This window comes from Mobula birostris, chromosome X, assembly GCF_030028105.1.
Source record: "Mobula birostris isolate sMobBir1 chromosome X, sMobBir1.hap1, whole genome shotgun sequence".
Classification (NCBI taxonomy): Eukaryota; Metazoa; Chordata; class Chondrichthyes; order Myliobatiformes; family Myliobatidae; genus Mobula; species Mobula birostris.
In genome coordinates, this window is record NC_092402.1 from 20,621,671 (window position 1) to 20,645,547 (window position 23,877).

At 41.9% G+C, this 23,877-nt stretch overlaps 1 protein-coding gene across 3 annotated transcripts in view; it reads right to left on the minus strand.

Annotated features, from left to right (window-relative positions):
• The window catches only part of arl5c (ADP-ribosylation factor-like 5C), a 46,943-nt gene that overhangs the window by 10,097 nt on the left and 12,969 nt on the right, over nt 1–23,877 (minus strand). For 2 of the 3 annotated variants that reach the window (XM_072248630.1, XM_072248629.1), the window contains 3 exons: nt 14,105–14,165; nt 11,530–11,677; nt 1,169–1,252 (listed from right to left, as the gene is read on the minus strand). In XM_072248630.1, the coding sequence (XP_072104731.1) occupies nt 1,169–1,252; nt 11,530–11,677; nt 14,105–14,165 (293 nt within the window). The remainder of the gene's footprint in view (nt 1–1,168; nt 1,253–11,529; nt 11,678–14,104; nt 14,166–23,877) is intronic. The other variant, XM_072248631.1, reaches the window with a different exon arrangement.

Consider the following 23,877-nt stretch of genomic DNA (forward strand, 5'->3'; position numbering starts at 1 on the left):
GAAATAATGTTTCATTTAGCTGTATGCATATATATAGTTGAATGGCAATTAAATTTGAACTAATGCAGCAGTTCCATCTTTTATAATAATGTTAAGCAATGGTTTTCAGAATAAAAATGGAGGGCTACGTAGGAGGGAATGGTTGGATTGGCCTTGGAGTAGGTAAAAAGAACTGAAACCTTTTTGTATGGAGGAATGGTTTAAAATTCACCATTGTACAAGTCTGATCATCAGCTACAGGAAACGTTTGGTGGAGGTTATTGCTGCTAAAGGAGGTTCTACCAGTTATTAAATACAAGTGTTCACATACTTTTTTCCAGCCTGGACTGAGTGATTAAACAATGTGTTTAACAAAAACATAATAAGTACAATTGTTTGTGTGTTATTAGTTTAGGCAGACCATGTTTGTCTATTATTCTGACTTAGATGAAGATCAAACCATATTTTATGAGTAATGCAGAAAACCAGATAATTGCAAAGGGTTCACATTTTCTTGCCACTGTATGTATGCACGTTCTATGTATGTAATTTGCAGTTTGTCTTTTCCACGTTGGTTGTTTGACCATCTTTATGTATAGTTTTTAATAAATTCTATTATATCTATTTTCCTGTAATGTCTGCAAAAAAAGAATGCCATTGTAGTATATGCTGACATAAATGTACTTTGATAATAAATTTCCTTCAACTTTAATGAGGTAGTCTCTACTACTTGCCCGGGCAGTGAAACAGACAGATTCAGTACTCTCTGGGAAAAGCAGTTCCTCTTCACCTCCATCTAAAATCTACTCCTCTGAAACTTGAGGCTATGTCCCCTAATTCTAGTCTCACCTAGCAGAGGAAAAGACTAACCGATCTCTATCTCATCTTTGAGGGTGTGATGACAAAAGCACTAAAGAGTTGAATGTCCAAAACTTGGGACCTTGGAAGCTGTAGGAGTTATTCCCACTTGTGAAGCAAAATTGAATATCTACAAAATGATAGAACTGACTGGAGGAGACAGCGAGAGAGCAAGCTTGGTTTGTATGGCTTGGAAGGTTACAGAAATGTATAGAATATACAAATATGATAATGGATTGAAAGCTCTTGGTGATGTGGTATTTGTTGTAAATTAAATTTTCCTCTTGCATTTCACAATTTGCACGATTCCATTTTAGGAACAAATAGTTACCTCATGTGCCAGCATTTTGTAGAGTTCTTCTTTTGTCAGTGTGAGCCGCTCTCTATCTGTGCTGTCGACAACTAGAATAACGAACTGCAAAGAAATATACACATAATAATTCCATCTGCTGACCAGTTTTATTCACCTTTAGCTTCTCATACTCTTTTTTTAAACAGTTAATGGGGAATTAATACTATTCAGGTCAAAATCAGGTATGGAACTTTAAAAGATATACTCCAAATTAATTGTACAACATCCATTTGGAAAAAAATCTCTTAAACACGAGAGTTCTTCAGATGCTGGAAATCTTGAGCAACACACAAAATGCTGGAGGAACAGCATTCTCATCTCTCCTTAGCCTCCTTATCTGGCCATTTATATGCAAGTCGCCATTACTTCTGGTAAGATGGTGACATGTGCAAACACATCGGACTGTCGGGGCCAAAGGTGCCTTTCGCTTTGTAAAATTTGTTTTTTTTTGTATAAACGATCCAAAGACAATTCTACTTCAAGAATTTTGGATACTGGAGGGCTACTTCAGTGAGCTGCTTGTCAATCCAGAGTAGCTGGACTGGTGTTGGCCACGGGACCAGCCGGGATGTCAGAGGAGCCGGTTTGAGTACAGAGGACTTCGCTGCAGACCATGATGCTACCTGCTATTCAAAGGCTTTGAAGCTGGTGTACAAAGGTGGCATGCAGTATAACCGCGGGAGATTGTCTCGGACATTTCACTTGTGATCGCAAGACTCTGCTGGACAGTGACAATGTAAGTTGCCGCAGGCCAGTTACCTTTGTCTGGTAGCGCAACAGGTGATATGGGAGCTGTGCAATGCCAGTTGCAGCGAGCACTAGGCCTCAAGCCTCAGGTTTGTCTGCTGCTGCAGACCAGGTGAGGAGAAGCGCAAGTGTTACGGTGTCTCACCTGTGCTCAGGTGGGGGCTGACCTCTCCCTTCGGTGCTGCCCTCGCATGTTTGAGTAATGGAATGAAAGGCTGGATTGCATATGTCTGCACACTGCCAGAAGACTGCACCATCGATTGCCGGACATTTTCACTCAGGGTCTTGGACTAAGAAATATACATGTGGTATATATGTGTGCGTCTGTCTCGTGAATAGCTAAGCGAATAAAAGATGGTCTGATTTCCAAAAAGCATAAAGTTAAAGATGACACATTTCTTTAATATTTTAAGATTACTTTTTTATTTCCATCTTTTACAGTTTCAAAATAACAAAAAAGGAAAAGGGCCCGAAGCAAAAGTTTGGGCACCCTGCATGGTCAGTACTTAGTAACACCCCCTTTGGCAAGTATCACAGCTTGTAAGTGCTTTCTGTAGCCAGCTAGGAGTCTTTCAATTCTTGTTTGGGGGATTTTCGCCCATTTTTCCTTGCAAAAGTTCTGTGAGATTCTTGGGCCGTCTTGCATGCACTGCTCTTTTGAGGTTTAGCCACAGATTTTCGATGATGTTTAGGTCGGAGGACTGTGAGGGCCATGGCAAAACCTTCAGCTTGCGCCTCTTGAGGTAGTCCATTGTGGATTTTGAGGTATTTTTTGGATTATCCTGTTGTAGAAAACTATCCTCTTTTCATCTTCAGCTTTTTTTAAAAAAAATAAACAGACTGTGTGATGTTTACTTCCAGAATTTGCTGGTATTTAATTGAATTCATTCTTCCCTCTACCAGTGAAATGTTTCCCATGCCACTGGCTGCAACACAAGCCCAAAGCATGATCGATCCACCCCCGTGCTTAGCAGTTGGAGAGGTGTTCTTTACATGAAATTCTGCACCCTTTTTTCTCCAAACATACCTTTGCTCATTGCGGCCAAAAAGTTCTACTTTAACTTCATCAGTCTACAGGACTTGTCTCCAAAATGCATCAGGCTTGTTTGCAAAGTTCTGACGACTCTTCCATGAAGGTCATAGTTGTGCAGGTGTTGCTGCACAGTAGAACAGTGCACCACCACTCCAGAGTCTGCTAAATCTTTCCAAAGGTCTTTTGCAGTCAAACGGGAGTTTTGATTTGCCTTTCTAGCAATCCTACGAGCAGTTCTCCAGGAAAGTTTTCTTGGTCTTCCAGACCTCAACTTGACTTCCACCGTTCCTGTTAACTGCCATTTCTTAATTACATTACGAACTGAGGAAATGGCTACCTGAAAACACTTTGCTATCTTCTTATAGCCTTCTCCTGCTTTGTGGGCATCGTTTATTTTAATTTTCAGAGTGCTAGGCAGCTGCTTAGAGGAGCCCATGGCTGCTGATTGTTGGGACAAGGTTTGAGGAGTCAGGGTATTTATAAAGCTTTGAAATTTGCATCACCTGGCCTTTACTAACAATGATTGTGAACAAGCCATAGCCCTAACAAGCTAATTAAGGTCTGAGACCTTGGTAAAAGTTACCTGAGACTTGAAATCTCTTGGGGTGCCCAAACTTTTGCATGGTGCTGCTTTCCTTTTTTCACTCTAAAATTGTACAAAACAAAAATAATACACTAATCTTGCTTAAAATGTTGAAAAGAATGTTTTATCTTTAACTTTATGACTTTTGGAGATCAGTTCACCTTCTACTTTCTTAAATATTCAGTAACAGAAATTTTGACTGGGGTGCCCAAACTTTTACATACCACTGTGTATGTATGCGCGCGCGCGTGTGTGCGTGTGCACACACACACATCTATCTATATAGATATATATATCTTTGAGTGCATATGCTTCTTCACTCGCTATTTTGAATGTTTTGCATCTTGGTCCCAGAGGAACGCTGCCTCGTTCAGCTGTATCTCTGTGTGGTTGAATGATAATTAATCTTGATTTGATTTGAAAAGTACACCATTAGAACAGGGACACTGTGGCTACCATGATGCCAAATTCATCTAATCTCCTCTTGCTGCACATGATCCATATCGCTCCATAATCAGGTGCCTGTCTAAAAGGCTCTATTGTATCTGCTTCCGTTACCACCCCTGGCAGCATCATTCAGACACCCACCACTTTTAGTAAAAAAAAAACACAAATACAACTTTAGCGTAGTGATTAGCATGACGCTATTACAGCTTGGAGGTGTCGGAGTTTGGAGCTCAATCCCGATCTCCTCAGTAAAGTGGTTGTATGTCCTCCACATGGAATGCGTGGGTTTTCTCCGGATGCTCAAGTTACCACCCACAGTCCAAAGACATACCGGTTAGTAAGTCTATTGGTCATTGTAAATTGTCCCGTGATTAGGCTACGATTAACTTGGGAGTTGTCAAGGGTTGCTGGGCAGTGTGGCTCGAAGGGCCTATTCTGCACTGTATCTCCAACTAAGTAAATAAATAAACAAACAAATTCTGCAGGTGGTGGAATTCCAGAGCAACACAAAATGATGAAGGAGCTCAGCAAGTCACGGAGGGGAAAAAAACCCAGTAGATTTTGGACGTGTGTGTTGTTTGAGCTAGTCATCAAGGTGAAGTGCAGGTGGAGAGGTGACATGAGCATTTACAGGAAGAGTATCACTTCATTTCACTAAAATAACAGTGCATTGTTCTGGTCAAAACAGGCCTACTGCCAATGCTTACTTCAAGTATGTTTAATAAATAGCCTGCAATTGAGCTGAATTAAATACCACCAGCACTGCCAGAAGAAAATAAGCATTCATCAAGGACCTCTATCATCCGCTTACTTCTCCAGCGATTTGATCGGGGCACAACTGCACAAGCGCGTGGACATCAGCCAGGTAGAACAGCAAGAAGAGTTTAAAAGGAGACAGCTTTATAGAGTGGGTGAGAGTAGAGGGAGACAGTAGGAAGGCTTTGGCTTAATGGGGCTTAGGTGATATCAGGTCGAGGCGAGGTTGGTTGCCTGAGGAGAATACAGACAGGAAGAATGTGTGAGGCTGGTGTTCTGTGCACAGTGTCAGATGTCGGAGGTCCGGAAGACTCCCAGCCTCCAGGACGGCCACATCTGCACCAGATGCATTGAGCTGCAGCTCCTTAGGGACAGTGTTAGGGAACTGGAGAAGTAGCTCGATGACTTTCGTCTGGTCAGGGAAAGTGAGGAGATGATAGATAGGAGCTATCAGGAGGTAGTCATACTGGGGCCTTGGGAGACAGATAAGTGGGCCATAATCAGGAGAGGGAAAGGCAGGAGTCAGAGGCTAGAGAACACCCCTGTGGCCGTACTCCTTGACAATAAATACTCCTGTTTGAGTACTGTTGGGGGAGACGGCCTACCTGGGGGAAGCAACAGTGGCGTGCCTCTGGCACAGAGTCTGGCCCTGATCTGGGTCGACATTTACGTACTGGGCTGAACCTAATTAATTAGCTTGTTTATTTCAGCTTTTTTCTTAAAGGTGTGCCGGGTGCGTTCCGACTACCGCTGCATTCTTCGCGGATGGGTATCCGGCCGCGGCCCGGAGGTTGGGAACCACTGGTATATGGCACTTGCTCGTGATATCCTGATAGCATGGCGGAGGTTCCACGAAAGAAGGCGAATACATACAAATTCTATCCAGAATGGGAAGAGGAATTTCTATTCACCTTGGTGAAAGACAAGTGTGTATGTATGTTGTGCCACCAAACACAAGCACTGACTAAAAGAGGGAATCTGGAGCGGCACCACAACACCAACCACCAGGAATTTAAAGACACCTACCCCACAAAGAGCGCAATTCGTGCCAGGAAAGTTGGAGCTGAAATCAGGGTTGAAGGCCCAGCAATTGTTTTTCACAAAACATGCTGCTCAAAATAAGGCTGCTATTGAAGCATCATTTCGTGTAAGTCACCTTTTGGCTAAACACAAGAAGCCTTTTACAGATGGCGATTTATTCAAGGAAGCAATGGCCATTACCGCAGAGACTGTTTTTAATGACTTTAAAAACAAAAACGACATCACAACCGCAATACATAACATACCGCTTGGCCCTGCAACAGTGACAAGGAGGGTAGAGTCACTGTCAGAGGACTAGGATCGACTTGTCACTCTGTGAATATTTCTCACTACAGTTCGATGAATCCCTGGATGTAATGCAAACAGCTCAGCTTGTTGAATTTGTCAGAATGGCTTTCCAGAATTTTACAACAAATGAGGACTTCCTCACTCTTTTGCAATTAAAGGAGAGAACGAGAGGTGAGGATATTTACAATGAGTTTAAAAAATATGTCTGTGAAAATGACATCCCCATTCATAAACTGGTGACAATTACTACTGATGGGACCGGACCGAGCAATGCCTGGTGTGCGTGTTGGTTTTATATCACTAAAAGTCAGTGCCTACTTCGGGTCAACTTATCTATGTGAAATTGCATTTTCACAGATGAAAATGATTAAATCTAAGTGCAAGAGCTGGCTGTCTGTAGTTATGAGTCAAATCTCAGGGAACTAGCAAAAAGTGTTCAGCCCCAGTCATCACACTGAGTACAACAGTCAATTTTTATTCATTTATTTTTCGTGTTGAAATAAAATTAAATAATGAAACTTAGAATTAAAGGTGTGAAGAATTGCAATGTTCTTAAAGAACGACAGCTATGGCCTGTTTGATATGCTAGTTACTGTTTTCTTGTTTGAATTAATTTGAAAGTTTGACAAAAGTATTTTGTGTAATTCAAATACAATTAGCCCAAATAAAAGGCCTCAAATTGGAAGTACAATCTGACCTGTTTTTTCTCTAAACAATTTAGTAGGTAGATCTTGCCTTTCACTAAGGTCGAGGTAGGGGATCTTGGGCTTAAAAAGGTTGGTAACCACTACCCTACATTACACAATTACAGGATAGAAAACTAAACAGAGGAAAGATATTGGTTAAGAGGTTAATAATGAGCTGATCATACAACACTGAAGTCTCAGCACCCTTTACACACTCCACAGTGATCACTCCCTTGAATGAGATGTCCACCTGACTTTCAACGACAGCCAGCTTCCCAAAGTGAGGATGTCACTGGATGGCCACCATCCTTTTCAAGAATGGGCAGACGGATACACTTGTGGGGAACTGAAACACCGGCACAGACCAATTGCATGACATGGCCTATTCAGTGCTTTGTGGAAAAAGTCATGTAACCCGAGCATAGTAAAGGTAAATACAATAAAAGCGACATTCATCTCATTTACAGTAGCAAGCAGACAGTGCTGAGGGCCAAAGAAACCCACAACCTATCCTCCTTTGCTGAGTAGATAAGGAAGGGGTGGAGGAGGTAACAAGGAAAGGTATAAAGAATGATTAGGTTACTTAAGGGGATGAGATACCTGTGGTTCAAGAACAGTTATTACCCCTCAACCATCAGGCTCTTGAACCAGTATGGATAACTTCACTCACCCCAACACTGAACTGATCACACAACCTATGGAGTCACTTTCAAGGACTCTTCATCTCATGTTTTTGATATTTATTGCTTATTTATTTATAATTATTTTGTTGGTTTTGGAAAAATTTGTCTTTTGCACATTGGTTGTTTGACCATCTTTGTTGTGTGCGGTTTTTCATTGACCATCATGCTTCTTGGTACTTACTGTGAATGCCTGCAAGAAAACAAATCTCAAGAGCTGTATATGCTGACACATACATACTTAGGTAATAAATTTACTTTGACGTTCGGTCATTCAGCAGCTTCAGCATCACGCTGTTCGGCCTTTCTATATAATGCAGGTTATCCACTGAATCCTCATATGAAGTGGATCAGCTGACTACAACTGCAACCCAACCAGGCACAAGGGCAAACATGGACCAATCACATGAGCTGTTCACTGTCCCACATACTGGGATTAAGGCAACATTATTCATTTTGTTAATTTAATTTTAAATTATTAAAATTATTGGGGTGGAAATGAGTGCAGTATTAGCTTAAGAAGAAACAGTAATAAACCTACAAAAATGACTTGGACTTTACAGTTCTTCGGCTTGGGTCAGGAAACAGCAACAGCACATTTGCTTTGTTAAATTCACTCACGAATGAGGAACTGGCTGTGGCCAACTCCAATTTGCTGATATAGGCACATTGCTATTTTAGTGACTAAACCACCTTGATAGAATTGAATGGAATTTTGGGTTTTATTCCAGGAAACTCTGTCCCTGACAGTAGGTTAAGATTCTGACTCCTTTGCGGATTCACAATAATATTGCAGTTAAAGCAAAGACTGTTTGTACAGAGTACATTAATATATTTTAGTGAAATCTGAGCTACTTGTGAACCCAGCTCCAATTAGGCAAAAATTAAAATTATCTATATCAATTTTTCACAGAATGCTTGATTTTGCACTTATGATCTAATAGGCTTTTCAACTGACTTTGATGAAAGGACATAGGTTTAGCCCAAAAGGCAAAATGTTTAAGGAGAACATGAGGGAACTTCTTCACTCAGAGGGTGAAGGGAGTGCTGGATATGGGTTCAATTTCAATATTTGGTCAATAGGTCTAGGCAGCATAACAGTTTAGCATGGACTAGATGGGCTGAAGGGCCTGTTTCTGTGTCCAATAACTCTGGTTCTAATCATATCAATTTGACTGCCTAAATCCCAGAGCATGGGAGGCTTTCCTTGGCAATTACAAAAAAAAGTCAAATATGATTAGAATTGCAGCAAGTGGCACACCTGATAAGTCTCTTAAGGTCAGAGCACTGCTCAAAATTTCCACACAAAACCAACGAACAGTATTATAAAAAAAATTGTTTCCAGCACATTCTGCTGCAGACTTGGTTGATCGGCCAGAGGTGCCACTGCTAAATAGTTTAAGCAGAGTGAAGGTAAATACAATAAATGTTATATTCTAGGTTCAAGAACAACTATCACCCTTCAACCATCAGGCTCTTGAACCTAGCAACACACACAAAATGCTGGAGGAACTCAGCAAGCCAGGCAGCATCTATAGGAAAAAAGGTATAGTCAACGTTTCGGGCCGAGACCCAATAGCAGGACTGGAGTAAAAAACATGAGGAGTACATTTAAAAGGTGGGTGGAAAGGGGGGGAGAAATGCAAGGTGACAGGTGACACCGGGAAGGGGAGTGATGAAGTAAACAGCCAGGAAGTTCATTGGCAAGAGGTACAGGGCTGGAGAAGGGGGAATCTGATAGGAGAGGACAGAAGGTCATGGAAGAAAGGAAAGGGGGAGGGGGGAGAAGAGCGCCAGAGGGAGGTGACGGCAGGCAAGGAGTTAACGTGAGAGAGGGAAAGGGGGATGGAGAATGGTTGGGGGGGCAGTGCAGGGCATTACCAGAACTTTGAGAAATTGATGTTTATGCCATCAGGTTGAAGGCTACCCAGACGGAATATAAGGTGTTGTTCTTCCAACCTGAGGGCAGTCTCATCATGACAGTAGAGGAGGCCATGGATTGACATGTCAGGATGGGAATGGGACGTGGAATTAAAATGGTGGCCACTGGGAGATCCCGTTTCTTCAGGCTGACGGCAAATCAGTCTCCCAATCTACATCAAGCCTCTCCGATATACAGGAGGCCACACCAGGAGCAGCGAACACAGTAAATGACCCCCAACAGTCTCACAGGTGAAGTGCTGCCTCATCTGAAAGGACTGTTTGAGGCTCTGAATAGTAGCGAAGGATGAGGTGTAGGGGCAGGTGCAGCACTTGTTCCGCTTACAAGGATAAGTGCCAGGAGGGAGATCAGTGGGGAGGGATGAATGGACAAGGGAATTGCGTAGGGAACAATCCCTGCGGAACATGGAAAGTGGGGGGCGGGGGGGGAGGGGTGAAGATGTGTTTGGTGGTGGAATCCCATTGGAGATAGCAGAAATCCAGAGAATTATGTGCTGGATGCGGAGGCTGGTGGGGTTGTAGGTGAGGATGAGGAACCCTATCCCTGGTAGGGTGGTGGGAGGACAGGGAAAGAGCAGACGTGTGCGAAATGGAAGAGGTGCGGTTGAGGAAGCCCCTTTCTTTGAAAAAGGACACCTCTTTTTTTCTTGAATGAAAAGCCTCATCCTGAGAGCAGATGCAGCGGAGACAGAGGAATTGAGAGAAAGGGGTGGCATTTTTACAAGTAACAGGGTGGGAAGAGGTTATAGTCCAGGTAGCCGTGAGAGTCTGTGGGTTTATAATAGACATTAATAGATGACAGAGTCGAGAAAGGGGAGGGAGATGTCAGAAATGGACCAGGTGTGTTGCTTGGATTTTCAGCATCTGCAGATTTTCTCTTGCTTGTGATAGGCTCCTGAACCAGCATGGATAGCTTCACTCCAACTCTGAACTGACTCCATAACCTATAGACTTACTTTCAAGGACTCTACAACTCCTGTTCTCAGTATTATCCTGTATTTTTACAATTGATTCTAAAGTCCTCATTCTTGTTTTTAAGTTCGCAGTGGTCTAGGATCCTAGTATATCAGAGTCACTTTTGTTTTATAAACCTTAGGTCTTCTTCTGCCCGTTGCTTAAATTTAAACTATTTCCCTCAAAAAATAATTGTCAGGACAGCTGTTTTGAACTACACTCCTAAACTGTGGAATTTGATATCTAAATCTATAAGGGATGCAGACTCAGTGAAGACTTTCAATGTTTATTTTTTATTTTATTTTCATGTTTGCACTTTATCCCACTGTAAAGCACTTGAACTACATCATCTGAATGAAAAGTGCTCTCTAAATAAATTATTAATTCACTTATTTATATATTATTGTTAGTTGCATTTGTAGAATTTCTCTTATTTTGCACATTGGTTGTTTGTCAATCTTTGTGTACAATTTTCATTGATTCTACTGTACTACTTTGTTCTACTATGAACGTCTGCAAGAAAACAAATCTCATAAATTTGAGCTTTGAACATTTGAATCCTCTGTAGTAGACAAGCAAGTCGCCCCAAGGACCAAAACAATCCACACCCTATCCTCCTTGGCTGAGCAGGTTAAGGAAGGGATGGAATTGCAGAGCTGTCAAAAGAATGATTAGGTTACTGAGGGGGGGGGGGGGGGGGGGGAAGAGGTGCCTGTGGTTATTCAGCAACTTGAGCATCATGCTGTTGTTCAGGCTTTCCATATAATGCAGGTTATCCATTGGATTCTCGTGTGAAGCGTATCAATTGCCTATAACTGTAACCCAACCTGGCACAAGGACAGACATGGAACAGTCATGAGCTGCTCTCTGGCCAACAGTTTGATTAAGGCCAAACTTCTATTTTCAAATTCTTTAACCATCAATATACCACAATTAAGATTTCCCCAGCACAAACTGTGACATAACACTGTTTTAATGTACATGTGGCAAATAAAGCCAATCTAATCTTTTGCTTTTACAATGCAAATTTACTCTATGTAAACCAGTCTTCTTGATTTAACCAGCATCGTTTTGGTTAATCTACCTGGCTTCCTACCATGAAGTTTTCATTTCTGAAGCAGAATGGGACCTAACCAGTTTCTTATAAAAACTACACTTTGGGCCCACATCCAGTGTTTGCATACCTCTGTGTTTGTGTAGTACGTACTCCATGTTGAACGCAGCATGTCCTGTCCACCAATGTCCCACATTAAGAAATGAGTGTTCTTTACAACTATTTCTTCCACATTGCTACCGATTGTGGGTGACGTATGAACCACCTCATTCATCAGGCTGTGAAGGAATCACAAAGGCAATTAGATTTGCAGATCGATGTCACCATTATACTGTTTCTCAAACAAAATACATGACGAACTAAAACTCAGTTGTAGAGGATGGATCACCCTTGGGATTACAGAATACCAGAGCAAATCATTTTCAACTGATTGTCTAGTAACTGGTACTAAAATTCTTTACAAATGCCAGTGCTACTCAAGAATTATTCCTTACTGGTCAGTCAGGAAAACCTGGGACTATTTCACTCACAAGAGCAAAAATAAAAAAGCAATTTAATCCTTCACCTGGACCTAAAACTTAATCAATAACCCAAATAACCTTACAGAAAGATCCGAGTAAATGTGACAAGGCTGTAGTGATGCATCAAACTGTAGTGAAGTTATAAACTAGACAACTGGATGAAGGACCAAAATTATTAGCTATTAAAATGAAATGTACAAGTTTAACCTTTCCTGTAATGAAATACAGAAAAATGTCAGAAATATTCATGTTAGATGGCATCTGGGGAGAAAACTAGCCAGTCAACAATTCAGATCGATGTGTTCCGATGAAAGGTTATCAACTTGAAACTTCGACTAATTTTCTCTCTACAGATGTTACCTGACCTGAAACATCTGAAACATTTTTCAAAATCTGACACATTTTCAGATTTTGATTTCAGCTCCCAAACAACTGGTGTACTTTTCTGGATTCCAATTGATTGAATTATGGCATCAACTAGGAAAATGGCCGTATACCACACACACTCCAGGCACCCGGCTGAATGTAAACTTTCAAAGTAAATTCAATACACTTAAGTGTAAATTAATAGACCATGTAAAATCATTTAAAAATCTATCATGTCAACATTTGAGTGTTACAAGCATTATCTAAGTCAAACAGAGGAGTAAACAGTAAAATGCTTCACTGATCAGTCTGGTCACCATTGATCTCCAGTGACAGAAAGATTTTTAACCATACTGTGCCACTTCTAGCTACAACGCAGAACTTCTATATAGAATGAGCTGCCAGAAGTGGTGAATGCAGGTTTGATTTCAAGATTTAAGAGAAATTTGGATAAGTACATGGATAGGAAGGGTATCAAGGGCTATGGTCCAGGTATAGGTCGATAATACTAAGCAGAATAACATTTCAGCATGGATTAGATGGGCCAAAGGGTCTGTTTCTGTGCTGTAGTGTTATATGACTTGGGTTATGGTAATTAGGACCAGGCATAAAAAAATGGTCATAATCTTTGAGAACATAGCTATAAAAGATTCTGGAAGATATTGAAAAATACAAGTAGAGGTAGTCATGGTTTTTTGTTCAATCATTTAGTCGAGTCCCACTCTTCCGTGTCCTCATGGACCATAGAGTCCATAGGGTTTACATGGCAAGATATGGAAGTAGATTGCCAGGCCTTTCTTTGAGATAGTCATGGTAGGGCTAACAATCATTGGTTTAAGGTGAGAGGAAAGGGGATTTGAGGGAAATGATTCTGCACGTAGAACAGCGGTCCCCAATCATGAGGAAACGATATGAGTCAAGACTGATTTATACTTGTGTGTATGGGCTACGCATTAGGCCTGATTTATACTTTTGTGTAGTCCTACGCCGTAGCAAGCATGCGTAGTTGTGTCTGCGTCGCTCTGCAATTCACTGCCAAAATGCTAGTTGGCAGTGGGGTTTCTCTGGCATAGAATCTATGCCACTGTGTTGAGTTTCTTCATAAGAGACATGGACGAGGAAATACATTTCAAATACTGTCGACCGGTCCCCAAGAATATAGTCATATTGTCAATATTAAACCAGCCCGCGGTGCAAAAAAGGTTGGGGACCACTGACGTAGAAAACAGTGGTTGACATCCGGAACTCACTTCCAGTAGAGTCCACGTTTCAGACATTTTGACTGGCACTTAAACAGTCAAGGAGCAGAAAGACACAGATCTAACATAGCCAAATGGGATAGTATAGATGGGCAGAAAGGTCACAGGCATATGGGTTGAAGGCCTATTCTGTGTTAAATGACGTTGCCTCTATAAAAACAAGATCCTGACTGCTTGTGAATACAGATACATTGCAATGTTTTACAGCTGAAATACTGAAATCCAGTTTCTGAAACTAACATACAGTGTCCAAAAGGACACAATTTAGTCTGGATGAACCAAGTCTGGCACACCGAAAGAACTTAAGAATTCAAAATATCACATTTCAGAAAACAAAGCCTTGGTTTCTGGCACCAAATACATACTGCTCTTGAATTTTTTGGTAGAGTACACCAAACCCTGTCTAGCATGAAACTTCAACAAGTTTATGCATGTATAAAACATGGGCCCAGAGATTTTCCAATGGAATCTATTTGCAGACAAGTGATAATATCCTATTTTAGAGCATACAGAGATAAAGTGGCTACCCAGAGAAAGATAAATGCTTGAGAGTACTCACAACTGATAAAGGATAGTTGTTTTCCCTGCATTATCCAGCCCAACGATGATAACTTTGTGCTCTGGTGAAACAAAAACACACCCACCATGATTAAACTTCACATGGACCAAAATCCTAGACTCAACAGTATGACCTCTTTATCACCTCAGATTTTTACAAATGAAAGAGCATAAACTTTCTCTGGTATCATCAAAATTTCCAAAAACAGTTTGTACATCAAGAACAATCACTGTGATTGATCACTGACCCAAAACACTTTGCATTCTCTTTACCTTCCAGTATTTCTGGTTTTGCTTCAGATTTCACCATTTGCAATTTTATTTATTTGCCATTAACATGGTAGTCTAGCGGGTAGCTATTACAGAGCCAACGATCTGGGTTCAATTTTGCCACTGTCTATAAGGAGTTTATATGTTCTCCTGGTGACCGTATGGGTTTCCTCATTTCAAAGACGTGCAGGGTTAATAAGTTAATTGATCACATGGGTGTAATTGCATGGTGTAGGCTTGTTGGGCCAGAAGGGGCTGTAACATGCCATATCTCTAAATAAACAAAAATAAATGCTTAGCATCATCTGTCCATGTGTTCAGGCAAAGATATTCAGTGCAGAGATATGCTTAGTAAACATTTTTCTTCCCCCTCTCTTGGACTGGGGTGTAAACACAACTTTCTTGTGCATTATCACATGCACAGGTACATTTATCAGGATTAATTCAAGATTGCTTAATGTCATTTCCAGTACAGAAGTATAATTGTTACTCTGGGTCTGATGCAGCACAAAAAAAACCCACAGTAAGATAAAGAACACAATAATAAAAAACATAGCAAGTATAAATGTATAAGATAGCTTATATACATTGATTGTATATCCAAAAAGTGACACTGTGTACAGGAAGGTCTGTACAGAAGGTGATTGACAGGAAATAAAGTAATGGTGCTGGAGGTGTTGATCAGCCTTACTGCTTGGGGAAAGTAACTGTTTCTGATTCTAGTAGCCCCGGTGTAGAAGTGGGGCAAGCAGTACATGAGCAGGGTGGGATCCTTCATGATATTACTGGTCCTTTTCCATACACATGTCCATGATGGCAAGTAAGCTGGTGCCAGTGATGCACTGGGCAGTTTTGACTACCTGCAGTTTCCATACCATGCAATAATGCAGCTTGTTAGGACGCTTTCTAATATGCATTTATAGAATGAAACGAGTACAGGTTCCCCCATTATCCTAAGGTAGAGCATTCCTATGAAACAGTTCGTAAGCCAGAATGTCGTAAAGTGAATAAGCAATTACCATTAATATGGGAAAAAATTTTTGAGCGTTCCCAGACCCAAAAAATAACCTACAAAATCATGCCAAATAACACATAAAACCTAAAATAACAGTAACATATAGTAAAAACAGGAATGATATGATAAATACACAGCCTATATAAAGTAGAAATACTTTTCTGCAGCACTGTCTAGTGAAAATCTCGCAGAAGCGCTCTCGGCAGAAACATGGCACGAGCGCTCTCGGCAGAAACACTCTCTCCAGTAACCTTTAAGCTATGAAGCTGCTAAATCACACCAAATAACACAAAAATACACAGCCTATATAAAGTAGAAATAATGTACAGTGTAGTTTCACTTACCGGAATCGTGAAGACTCCAATAAATTACAGTTTCGTCACAGTTAAACACTTGCTTATACGAATAAGCACCTGACGCAATGGGCAATCGCCTCTGATCTGGGCTGATATTTACGTGCCGGGTGGCACCTAATTAATTAGCTTGTTTATTTCAGCTTTTTTCTTAAAGATGTGCTGGGTGCGTTCCGACTACCACTGCATTCTTCACGGCAATGTATCAGGTCAACGGCCCGGAGGTTGGGGACCACTGCTTAAACTATGAGGCTGCCCTCGCCTCAGAAACCGATCAAACCACCCATGACTACCTTTAAATTCCACTTTCGCAACACTTTTATCACCATCGTCCAGTGCTTTCTGTTTCAGCTTGTGGAAAAGACTGACTGATTTCTCCTTAAGTATAAGAAAACTTAACGGAACACCACGTTTTGTACACCCATCAATCCACTCAAGCAATAGACTTTCCATTTTATCCATTATTGGATGCCAACTAAGAGACCACTTTGCTACGAGCAGAACCAACAGTAACATCGGCAGCTTTCAGGATTCTCTCCCTCTGCATATAAGTGGTGCGAATGGTGGACGCAGGCAAGTTCAATGCACGGACAATGTCCTTACTTCGTTCACCACGATCAAGACGCTTAATCATGTCTAGTTTTACGCTAAGTGTAACGACCTGACAAGCTCTTTTAGGCTTTTCCGATACCTTAGAACTCATCTTGCTAACGGATGCACAAAATAAATCGAGATAAAGCACGTGTTTAAGCAATGCCAGCTAGAAAGCAGTTCCAGGGGAGGAGCTTGGCTGTTCGGGCACGCGCTGCCTTTTTTCTGTAACAGTGAAACTAATGTAGGTTTTTCGTAACAGCGAGGTGTCGTAAAGCAAACGTTCTGAAAATGGGGGCCACCTGAGAAAGTAGAGGTGTGGTGAGCTTTCTTGACTGCTTTGGATGTGTTCTGGGACCATAAGAGGTTGTGTGAGATGCGCATGCCCAAGCCTGCAACTGCTTACAGTTTCCATTGCTGAGGGGGTTGTGAATGGTACAGTTATCCTGAAGTTAATAACCATCTCTTTAGACTCGTTAACATTGAGGAAGAGGTTATTTGCCTGGTATCAGGCCTCGAGCTCTTCCACCTCTTCGCTAGGCCATTTCACCATTGTTAACTGTCTCATTAACATTTTTATGTAATCACCTAAACACGTGATAGTTCAATGAGCTTTTTAGTGGTTACAGTTGCCTCTTTTTCTTGAAACTTCTTGGTTTCAGTGACGAGTGTTATCAATGGAATGTCTGAGTGGTAGTTTGGTATGAGAAGACCTCACTACTTTGGAGTCTAAAATCTCACCATGCTTCTTCCCTCTCCTCCTCTACACTTAATAAAAAATCATGAGCAACAAGAACCTTTGGATCACAAAAGCATCAGAATCCAAAACCACAAAGCTGTTACTTTGTTTGAAGTAGAAGTATTCTCTCTCCTCAACTCTACCTGGAGTGTTCTCATGCTGTGATGGGCACTGCTTAAAATGCAACACACCTCTCCCTGTTAATGCCCCAAGGCCCAGACAGGACAAATCAATAGAAACCCAAGATGTGCTGCTGTTTGTATTATTTGCCAAATATGAGCTCAAAATGTCTGTGGTTAGCAACTGTGAGTAATTAGCAGTTGCATCTACTTTCTGATCACTGAGCCGATCCAATTTTACCAAAACCACCAGCTGAACTGAAACTACTCAGAACCCATTGCCTCAATCAACAGAGGAAAACCTGTACATATAGCGCATTTATTTAATAGCTACGTCACAGGTAGATGGGGTCATAAGTGCTTGTGGCACATTGGCCTTCATAAATCAGAGTACTGAGTACAGGACTTGGGATGATATTTTGGAGTTGTATAGGATGGTGGTGAGACTAAATTTGGGAGTGTTGCGTGCAGTTTTGGCCACATACCTACCAGAAATATATGTGAAGATTTTATTCCCTGGAGTGCAGGAAAATGAGGGACATTGGATAGAAGTATAAAAGGGTAAATGCAAGCAGATGTTTTCAACATAAGCAGTGGGGGGGAGGGGGAGAAGGGGGAGGAGAGAACCATTAGGAGGATAGAAACACCCCTGCCCTATCATTCTGCCAAAAGGTAGGCAATTTAAAGATCAGCATCATGAAGCTATGTCCATGACAGGAATCTGTTTAATTTCCCCCTTGAAAAGCAGCCAAATTTAAACCCCTGTAGTGACTACACAGAGTGCCAGTGAACCTCCCTATCAAATGGAACCTGCTTCATCAGGCAAGCAGAGTTAAGTCAAATTATCTGACATACAACTTCCTGACCTTTATCACAGTGTTGTTATTGAAGTGTCTCTGTTTTGCAGCTACCCTTGTGAGTTTTTTTGCTAAGCTTAACTCTTGAGTTATGGGGAAGTTAAGAAGACTAGTGTTGAAATTGCAGGGGCCCTGGCAGAAATGTTTAAAGTGTCGCTGTCCACAGGTGAGATGCCGGAGGATTGGAGAGTGGCTCATGTTGTTCCGTTGTTTAAAAAAGGATCGAAAAGTAATCCGGGAAATTATAGGCCGGTAAGTTTAACGCCGGTAGTAGGTAAGTTATTGGAGGGAGTACTAAGAGACAGAATCTACAAGCATTTGGATAGACAAGGACTTATTAGGGAGAGTCAACATGGCTTTGTGCGTGGTAGGTCATGTTTGACCAATCTATTGGTGTTTTTCGAGGAGGTTACCAGGAAAGTGGATGAAGGGAAGGCAGTGGATAGTGGATAAGGCCTTTGACAAGGTCCCACATGGGAGGTTAGTTAGAAAAATTCAGTCGCTAGGTATACATGGAGAGGTGGTAAATTGGATTAGACATTGGCTCAACGGAAGAAGCCAAAGAGTGGTAGTAGAGAATTGCTTTTCCGAGTGGAGGCCTGTGACTAGTGGTGTGCCACAGGGATCAGTGCTGGGTCCACTGTTATTTGTCATCTATATCAATGATCTGTATGGTAATGTGGTAAATTGGATCAGCAAATTTGCTGATGATACAAAGATTGGAGGTGTAGTAGACAGTGAGGAAGGTTTTCAGAGCCTGCAGAGGGACTTGGACCAGCTGGAAAAATGGGCTGAAAAATGGCAGATGGAGTTTAATACAGACAAGTGTGAGGTATTGCACGTTGGAAGGACAAACCAAGATAGGACATGCAGGGTTAATGGTAAGGCACTGAGGAGTGCAGTAGAACAGAGGGATCTGGGAATACAGATACAAAATTCCCTAAAAGTGGCATCGCAGGTAGATAGGGCCATAAAGAGAGCTTTTGGTACATTGGCCTTTATTAATCAAAGTATTGAGTATAAGAGCTGGAATGTTATGATGAGGTTGTATAAGGCATTGGTGAGGCCGAATCTGGAGTATTGTGTTCAGTTTTGGTCACCAAATTACAGGAAGGATATAAATAAGGTCGAAAGAGTGCAGAGAAGGTTTACAAGGATGTTGCCGGGACTTGAGAAACTCAGTTACAGAGCAAGGTTGAATAGGTTAGGACTTTATTCCCTGGAGCGTAGAAGAATGAGGGGAGATTTGATAGAGGTATATAAAATTATGATGGGTATAGATAGAGTGAATGCAAGCAGGCTTTTTCCACTGAGGCAAGTGGAGAAAAAAACCAGAGGACATGGGTGAGGGGGGAAAAGTTTAAAGGGAACATTGGGGAGGCTTCTTCACACAGAGAGTGGTGGGAGTATGGAATGAGCTGCCAGACGAGGTGGTAAATGCGGGTTCTTTTTTAACATTTAAGAATAAATTGGACAGATACATGGATGAGAGGTGTATGGAGGGATATGGTCCGTGTGCAGGTCAGTGGGACTAGGCAGAAAATGGTTCGGCACAGCCAAGACGGGCCAAAAGGCCTATTTCTGTGCTGTAGTTTTTCTATGGTTTCTATGGAAAGGTTGAACAGGTTACGACTTTATTCCCTCGAGTATAGGAGAATGAAGGGAGATTTGACAGAGGTGTACAAATAGGGGTATAAATAGGGTAAGTGCAAGCAGGCTTTTTCCACCAAGGTTGGGTGACTCTGGAACTGGATTTTATAATTTAAGGGTGAAAGGTGAGTTATTTCAAGGGGAACCTATGAGGGAACTTCTTCACTCAGAGGATAGTGCAAGTGTGGAATAAGCTGCAGTTGCAGTGGTGTTTGCAAGTCCGATTGCAACATTTGGGGGTGGGGGCGGGGGGAGAGAAGAAATGTCGGACAAACAGTAAGTATCTTGCATCAGTCTTCACCGAAAGACAATAGAAGTATGCCAGAAAGTCACGAGTGTTGGGGGCAGAAGTGAGTGTAGTTGCTATCGCTAAGGAGAAGGATCTTGGGAAGCTGAAAGATTTGAAGGTAGAGAAATCATCTAGACCAGATGAACTACACACCAAACATCTGAAAGGTAGTTGGAGATCGTGTAGACTTTAGTCATGATTTTCAAGAATCACTAGACTCTGGCATGGTTCCACGGGACTGAAAAATTCCACTCTTCAAGAATGAGGCAGAAGAAAGGAAATGATAGGTTAGCCTGATCACTGGGATTGAGAAAATGTTGGGATGCATTAAGGATGAGGTTTCGGAATACTTGGGGATGTATGATAAAATAGGCCAAAGTCAGCATGGCTTGCTTCAGGGGAGAACTTGCCTGACGAATCTGTTGGAGTGATTTGAGGAAATAACAGGCAGAATAGACAAAGCAGAGTCTGTGGATGTTGTTTACTTGGATTTTCAGAAGGCCTCTGTCAAGGTGCCACACATGAGGCAGCTTAACAAAAACTCATGGCATTACAGGAAAGATACTAGCATGGGTAGAAGACTGGCTGACTGGCAGGAGGCAAAGAGTGAGAATAAAGGGGACTTTTTTGGCTAACTGCCAGTGACTAGTGGTATCCTGCAGGGGTTGGTGTTGGGACGGCTTCTTTGCATGTTATACAGTATGTCGACGATTTGGATGACAGAACTTCGCAAACGATACAAAGATTGGTGGAGGGGCGGGTGGTGTTGAGGAAACAGGGAGTCTCCATAAAGACTTGCACAGATTGGGAGAATGGGCAAAGTGACAGATGGAATACAGTGTAGGGAAGTGCATCGTCATGCACTTTGGTAGAAGGAATAAAGGTGTAGACTATTTTATAAATAGGGTTAAAATTCAGAAATCAGAGGTGCAAAGGGACTTGCAAGTCCTTGTGCAGGTTTCCCTGTAGGTTAACTTGCAAGTTGGGTCAGTGCTAAGGAAGGCAAATGCAATGTTAGCATTTATTTTAAGAGGACTGGAATATAAGAGCAAGGCAGTAATGCTGAGGCTTTATAAGGCAATGGGCAGACCGCACTTTGAGTATCGAGAACAGCTGCTTATCTGAGAAAAGACGAACTGGCGTTGGAGAGGGCCCAGAGGAGGTTCAGGAGAATGATTCTGGGAATGAAAGGGTCAACCTATGAGGAGTGTTTGATGGCTCTGGTTCTGTACTCGCTGGAGTTTAGAAGAATGGGGGGGGGGGGCGAGGGAGAGAAAATCTCATTGAAAGGCCGAGATAGAGTGGATGTGGAGAGGATGTTTCTTATAGTGGGTGAGTCTCGGACCAGAAGGCACATCCTCAGAATAGAGAGATGTCTACTTAGAACAGAGATGAGGAGGAAGTTTTTTTTTAGCCAGAGTGTAATGAATCTGTGGAATTCATTGCCACGGATGGCTACAGAGGCCAAGTTATTGAGTATTTAGAGCAGGGGTTGATAGGTTCTTGGTTAGTCATCGCTTCAAAGGTCATGGGGAGAAGGCACAGGAGAATAGGATTGAGGGGGATAATAAATTAGCTATGATAGAATGGCGGAGAAACTCGATGGGCCGAGTGGCCTAATTCTGCTCCTATATCTTATGGTCTTAAATCCTTCGATTCTTGCAGACACCCCCAACTGCAATTACATGATTCAATGGAGGACCTCACTGAACTTACTGAAATTAAAGGTTTTGCACCATTTGCAACATATAGTCAAGCATGTACAGACTCTGCTCCTTTAGTGAATATATTATCATTTAGATTTGCTTGACACCTCATTACCCTGAAGTTTATTGGATTATCTAAGCAGCTTCCAACCCTTCAAAGTTCATGAAGGGCTCACAATGTTGTGCCAACCTTTTAATCTATTTTGACATAAATTTTAAATTCAATTCTGGAGACTATGCAGCACAGACATCCACTCTTGTACAGACTCAGCTTTTGCAACACTGTCTAGAGCAATTAAAAAAATTCTTAACTTTTAGAATATTAACTGCTTATCCTCAAATGCCTCGAAGTGACAGTGAGCTTTTTTTCCCAAAATGCTGCCGCTCTTTTCATGATGGTGTATCGGAGGAGTTCCAGGATTTAAACCCAGTGATGAGGGAACAGAGCTACACTTCCAAGACAGAAAGGTATTTGTGTCAATGACTACAGACTTTAAGTGTCACTATGCTTCTGGCATCAACATAATATGCCAGCAACTTACTAACACTACCCTATACATCTTTGGAATGAAGTAGAAACCTAGAGCACCCAGGGGAAACCCATGTGGTTATGGGGAGAAGGTACAAACTCCTTACAAATAGCAGCAGGAATTTAACCATGATTGCCAGTGCTGTAAGGCGCTATGTATCCGCGACACTACTGTACCGAGGGCAATTTGCAGGTTCCCATGACATGTTGTCCTTTGCCTCATCATTAGAGGTCATAAGTGGGAGGTGGCTCAAGGGTAGTTTGGATGAGTATCCAGTGCATTCTGTAAATGGAATATACTGTAGCTACACTGCAGTGTTGTACAAAATGAATGATTAGGGTAGTGAACAGGATGCCAGTCAAGTGGGTTACCTTGCCCTGGGTGACATCAAACTACTTTCTAACAAAAGCTAATGCACAGGCTCTACTCTGGCAAAAAATGCAGTAATATTTAAAATAGAACACAACGGAACAGGCCCTCAGCCCGCAACATAGGCTGACCTCTTAACCTATTCTATTAATCTAACCCTTCCCTCCCACAAAGTCCATTTTTCTATCATCCATGAGCCCAAGAGTTTCTTAAGTGCCCCTGATGTATCTGACTCTACTGCCACCCCTGGCAAGGCATTCCACACACCCCCGACTCTGTATTTAAAAAAAATATACTTTTGACACCCTTTCTCAAAACTTTCCTTCAATCTCCTTAAAATCGTGCCCCCTTCCACCCATTTCCACCTTTTCCACCCTGAGAAATATTTTCTGGCTGTTCACTCCTGTTTGCTCTCTAGTCCAGGCAGCATCTTGGTAAATCTCCTCTGTCTAAAGCTAAAGCAAGCTAGATTTTCAAACTGACAACACCAACATGCACATTCAATTCACACCGATGTTGCCATAAGTGAGATCCTGCTATGCGCAAACATGCTGTAAGGTCTCCCCCATTACAATAGCATTAAGACTACAAAAAACCACAATCACCTTGAAATGCCATATTGTCCCTACTGTCCCAACTTCCTCCCACATCCTCAAAGAAAAAGAGTAAGGGACAGATAACAGAAAGGTGCAGAGCTATGGTACAAATTGGGAATGGGATGGTAGTTTATTCAGAAAGCTGTCATGGACCCAATTAGCTGAATGGTAGACACCCTCAGATCATGAAACTTTGCTAAAGAAATGCAAGCTTAACTTGCATCTTACTTTAAGAGACAGCACCAAATAGACCGCAAGATATAGGAGCAGAAGCAGGCCATTCGGCCCATTGAGTCTGCTCTGCTATTCAATCATCGGCTGATCCAACTCTTCCAGTTATCCCCACTCTCCTGCTTTCTCCCCATACTCTTTGATGCCCTGGCTAATTAAGAACCTATCTATCTCTGCCTTAAATGCACCCAATGACTTGGCCTCCACAGCTCCTTGTGGCAACAAATTCCATAGATTGATCACCTTCTCACTGAAGTAATTTCTCCACATCTCTGTTCTAAATGGATGTCCTTCAATCCTGAATTTGTGCCCTCTTGTCCTAGACTCCCCTACCATGGGAAATAACTTTGCCATATCTAATCTGTTCAGGCTTTTTAAACATTCGGATAGTGCTTCACCTATTGCTTGCCTGGACTCTATGTGCTCGGTGGTTGTCTCAGCTTCTCTCTGAAATAGCCC